Source organism: Bidens hawaiensis, unplaced genomic scaffold, assembly GCF_021521415.1.
Source record: "Bidens hawaiensis isolate Kalapana, Puna unplaced genomic scaffold, B.hawaiensis_p1.1 tig00010472_1, whole genome shotgun sequence".
NCBI classification, from domain to species: Eukaryota; Viridiplantae; Streptophyta; class Magnoliopsida; order Asterales; family Asteraceae; genus Bidens; species Bidens hawaiensis.
In genome coordinates, this window is record NW_027491800.1 from 1 (window position 1) to 5,122 (window position 5,122).

The 5,122-nt window shown below is 34.3% G+C and overlaps 1 protein-coding gene across 1 annotated transcript; it reads left to right on the forward strand.

The window, feature by feature from the left end:
- Positions 1–6: 6 nt before the first annotated feature.
- Positions 7–4,921, forward strand: LOC143535414 (putative phosphoglucomutase, cytoplasmic 1). The gene is made up of 12 exons (XM_077029675.1): positions 7–44; positions 126–185; positions 272–371; positions 1,376–1,530; positions 1,595–1,690; positions 2,686–2,749; positions 2,874–2,955; positions 3,037–3,212; positions 3,301–3,377; positions 3,951–4,083; positions 4,285–4,401; positions 4,767–4,921. The coding sequence occupies exons 1-12, from the start codon at positions 40–42 to the stop codon at positions 4,836–4,838; spliced, it is 1,137 nt and encodes a 378-aa protein (XP_076885790.1). The 5' UTR covers positions 7–39; the 3' UTR covers positions 4,839–4,921.
- Positions 4,922–5,122: the final 201 nt, after the last annotated feature.

Genomic DNA, 5,122 nt, shown 5'->3' on the forward strand with positions numbered 1-5,122 from the left:
GTTGATGTTTTTGACTCAGCAAGTGACTATGTGAAGTTAATGAAGTATGGTATTACTCTTGATAAAAATAATTAAGTTAAACATAAATGTTGCAATTCAAACTAATGGTTTATGATTTTTTTCAGGTCAATCTTTGACTTCCCGTCTATCAAAAAGTTAATTGCATCTCCACAATTTAGTTTCTGGTGCACCACTTATTACACACTTTATCTTTCCCTTTATTGTGTTTATACGATATTCAGTTAATGCTAACTATGCTGTGATTTATTAGTTTTGACGGACTTCATGGAGTTGCTGGAGCTTATGCTAAACGAATCTTTGTTGAAGAGCTTGGTGCAAAGGAGAGCTCATTATTGAACTGTATTCCCAAGGTTATTTCTGCTTATTCTATCCAATCTCTTCTGTTCTTTGATTTTGTTACACGTGGAAGCTTTGACCCATTTGCTTATGAATGGGCTGATTTGGGTTGTGTGTTTTACCGCCCCAAAGTTTATTTTTGATGCACACAGTCTCCTAAAGTGTTTATATTCAAAGACTATTATTGTTATTGTTCATTATTTTTTAGTATATTTTTTTTAAAAGTGGACGAAAAAGTGTGTGTGGGTCAACCCAATCTAACCCATTTTAGCCCATGCTAAAAATCTCGACTAAATGGCTATTTCTATCCATCTCATGTGTTCTAAGATTTAATCTAAAGGTGCTAGTAGAAAAATATACCTTGTTATCAGTCAAACAGGTCATGTTAAAAAATGCTTTCGCTAAACGTGTAACTGGTTGAATGAGTCAAACTGATTGAAAGCTTTTAATGCATACAACCTCCTAAACTGATTTCATTAAAAGATTTGGATTATTTTTGTGTGTGTGTATATATACTGAACGGTGAATTTCTTTTGACCTATGTGGGACTTGAACCCAAGACCTCCCAAACCCTCCCAACTCAAGGTGTTTAAAGGTTTTGCATTTGCCGATGGACCACCAACCCATTAGTATTATTTTTGTGTATATATTTGAATCGTTAAGTTATCATAAAAGATATAAAAAGCAAAAAATGCTGTGACCTTTCGTCACGGGTCAATCCTTACCTGGACCAGTTCTGATCTTTTCATTCAATGCTGATTTCATATAAAGATTTGGATTGTTTTTGTTTATATATCTGAATCGTCAATTAGTATTAAAAGATTAAAAGAGTGTTTGCGACCTTGTGCCACGAGTCAGTTCTACTTGGACTGATTCTGATCTGTTTTTTGTTTTTATACATTCACAATGGTTAAGTTTGTTAAATGATCATGACCCGTTTCAGACCGACCCATTACCCAACTGCCAAATTTATGCTTAACTTTATTTTCGTTATTAACTAAACTTTTGATGCAAACAGGAAGACTTTGGTGGCGGACATCCTGACCCTAACCTAACCTATGCAAAAGAGTTGGTAGCAAGAATGGGATTGGGTGATAAACCTGATAGTAACCCACCAGAATTTGGTGCTGCTGCTGATGGTGATGCTGATAGAAACATGATCCTTGGTAAAAGGTAAAAGTCCTTCTTGATGCATATATGAAGAGTCTTAGTTGGTAACTTTTGTCTACGGTTTCAGGTTTTTTGTTACACCTTCAGATTCGGTTGCCATCATTACTGCCAACGCAGTCCAAGCCATACCTTACTTTTCATCTGGATTAAAGGGTGTTGCCAGGTTACCCTTATATATATATATATATATATATATATATATATATAATTTGCTTCGTGCTTTGGATCGTTGTGTGCTTCACTTATTATCTTAAATTATTGTGACCGTATATAATGTTACTGTCAGCAACTGTGTTGCTGGGTGTATATTAGTATACATTTTTCCTAGAGGTGGCATTGCTAACCATTTGCTTATAAATGGGTTTAGGGTGTAAACTAGCCGAGCCGAGCCAAAGCTTGACTAGGCTCGTTTAACTTACCAGAGCTTGGGTTGGTTTTGAGCTCTAGATCTAAAGCCCGTGCTCAAGGTTGGCTTGTTTCGAGCTCTATTTCTAAAGTTCAAGCTCGAGCTCGTTTATTATTTAATAACTAATTGTCCACATTTATAATTATATTTTTTTATACATTATAGATTTATAGCTTTAATTTTTTTATATAATATAATATATATTTTTTAGTAATTTTTATCATAAATTTATACATAGTAATATTTTATATAAATATATATTTAACGTATTAAATGTAAATTATATAAATAAGTGGCTCCTCTAGGCTCGCAAGCAAGTTCGAGCTCAATGAGCAAAGCTCAGGCTCGAGCACGTTTATTAAGCTAGCTTATTTTGGATCGAACTCAAGCATATTTATGCTCGGCTCCATTCGAGCTTTTAGAGAGCAGAAGTCGAGTAGCTCACGAGCAGCTTGCTTTAATTACACCTCTAAATGGGCTGAGTTGGGTTGTGGGTTGAATGAGTCAAACATGTCAAAGTTGCCCAAAGTCTATAATATAATGCAGATGACAAGATTTAGAGTATACAGCAAAAGAATGTTCTTTTGTGATTGTAATCAACACATTAACTTATATATGAAAAATAAGAAAATGGACAAAGTAGTGTGTGTCTACTGTCAATCCAACCCGGCCCAGCCCATTTCAACATGAACTCATTTAACCCGTCCGATGGAACGAATTCTGATTTGTAATTGTGACTTGTCTGCTTGTAGGAGCATGCCAACATCCGCTGCTCTCGATGTTGTAGCTAAAATTCTCAACCTTAAGCTTTTTGAGGTACTCGTGTACATACAATATAGTTAGAATTATAGTACTTATGTACTTACAATATAATCATATTTATAATTATGGGTTTAGACCGTTTATTTGAAGTAAAACTCACTCGGTTAGGATTTTTTAGGTACCAACTGGCTGGAAATTCTTTGGTAACTTGATGGATGCTGGATTATGTTCAGTTTGTGGTGAAGAAAGTTTTGGAACAGGTAATTTTTTTATTTTTGTGAATATGAAGAATAGTATTGTTGCATATATTAATAATTTGTTTGAATATATTATTCATACAGGATCGGATCATATACGCGAAAAAGATGGAATCTGGGCTGTGTTGGCTTGGTTATCCATCCTTGCTTATAAAAACAAGGATAACCTCGATGGCGGGAAGCTTGTGACTGTTGAAGATATTGTGAAGCAACACTGGGCTACATTCGGGCGCCACTATTATACTCGTTATGATTATGAGGTCTTTTTTAATTCTTAAGTTATGACAATGGATTAACAGTGTAACTAAATTGTAATCGATGTTTATATTGATGATTTTGTTTTTTAAGAATGTTGATGCCGGTGCTGCAAAGCAAGTCATGGATCACTTGGTCAACCTGCAATCCTCTATTATTGACATTAACACGTAAATTTCTTAATTCCTTGAAAACTCGTTGATCGATCTTTTCGTTACATTAGTATCTCTTATTATACTAAATTAGAAATATTGTAATAGTTTGTAGCTCGAGCTAAGTTGACTCGTATAATTTTCGAACCGTTATGAGCTCAGCTTGTGACGAAAAAATCAAGCTCGAGTTAGGTTATGGCTTGGCTCGTTTATTAATTACGGTTATATATAGGTGTGTGTGTGTATTATAATACGTAGTATTTAGTTATTTTTACATAATTATTTATAAATATTTTTATTATGTGGTATATATTTAATGTATCAAATAAAATTTATTGTATTTATACGATTAACGGGCTTGTTAGGTTCACAAGGCTATCCGAGCTCGGTATATAAAGATCAAGCTCGTTTATCAAACAAGCTTACTTTTAGACTCGAACTCGTTTAAGCTTGGCTCGATTCAAGCTTATAACAAACCGAGCTTTTGAGTAGCTGATGAGTGGCTCATCTCGCTTACACCTCTAGTTGTTAACAAGCTGATTTCAAGCTCATATTTCATTCTATTCACCTTGAGTTATTGTTTTTTTGTAGTACTATAAAGGGAATATGTCCGGATGTTTTAGATGTCGCTGGTGCTGACGAATTTGAATACAAAGATCCAGTTGACGGTTCAGTCTCTAAAAATCAAGGAATTCGTTATTTGTTTGAAGACGGGTCACGTTTGGTGAGTATTTATTGAATGTATTTATTTACTTTATATTTGCTAAACAATTTTTTTTTAAAAGAGTCCACCTTTAAAGTTTTACCCATTGAAGACATCATGTCCTTTTATGGGGCCGCGAGTTTTTTGGTGATGGGTTCTCACGGTTGTAAGAATGTTTAAAAAAATGAAAAGTAGGTGAACACTTTTGAATGTGTGTTGTAGGTTTTCCGTTTATCCGGGACCGGGTCAGAAGGTGCTACGATTCGTCTTTACATCGAGCAGTACGTAAAAGATTCATCTAAAACTGGAAGAGAATCTCGAGAAGCACTTGCTCCTTTGGTAAACCATTTTAATTTTTGTTTATATTTTTCATATGCATTTTTAGAAACAATTTCGTATACTCCTCTGAAAACTTTCATAATATCATATTTTTTGATTGAAACTATTTAACATTTCCATTCATTAGATATAATTTATAACATGAAGGATATGCCCTTCTTTTTCTTCTTACTCTCCAACTTTCGTATCGTAATACAAGTTTATGGGAAGGGCATATAATTGTAATAAATTCAGAAAATGAGATGATCCCCATAAAATGAATAATAAATATAACAATTTATTACTTTTGTGATGGAATATATATATATATAACAATTTATTATGCATATGTTGACGGAGGGTTGACCAACATGTTTTGGCTACAGGTTGATGTTGCACTAAAGCTGTCAAAGATACTAGAATTCACCGGCCGTTCTGCCCCGACCGTGATCACATAAATATATATACGCGCTGCTGCTGTTATCGAAAACGTATGTATTTTTCGTGTTATTATAGCAATAAAGTTAGCTTTTGAGCGGTGCAGGTTTCACTTGTTAATTTCATAGGCATCACCTTGTTGAATGCTTGATGATTTGCAAAGTTTTGTTGTCGGTAATCGTTTAGTCGTATCATGAAAACCTTTTACCTACACCAACTTTACTGCTTTTAGTTTTGAATCCGATAAGCCGATCGGGAACTGTTCTATATTGGGACGCTGAACAGGATACTCTGTTTTGCACTT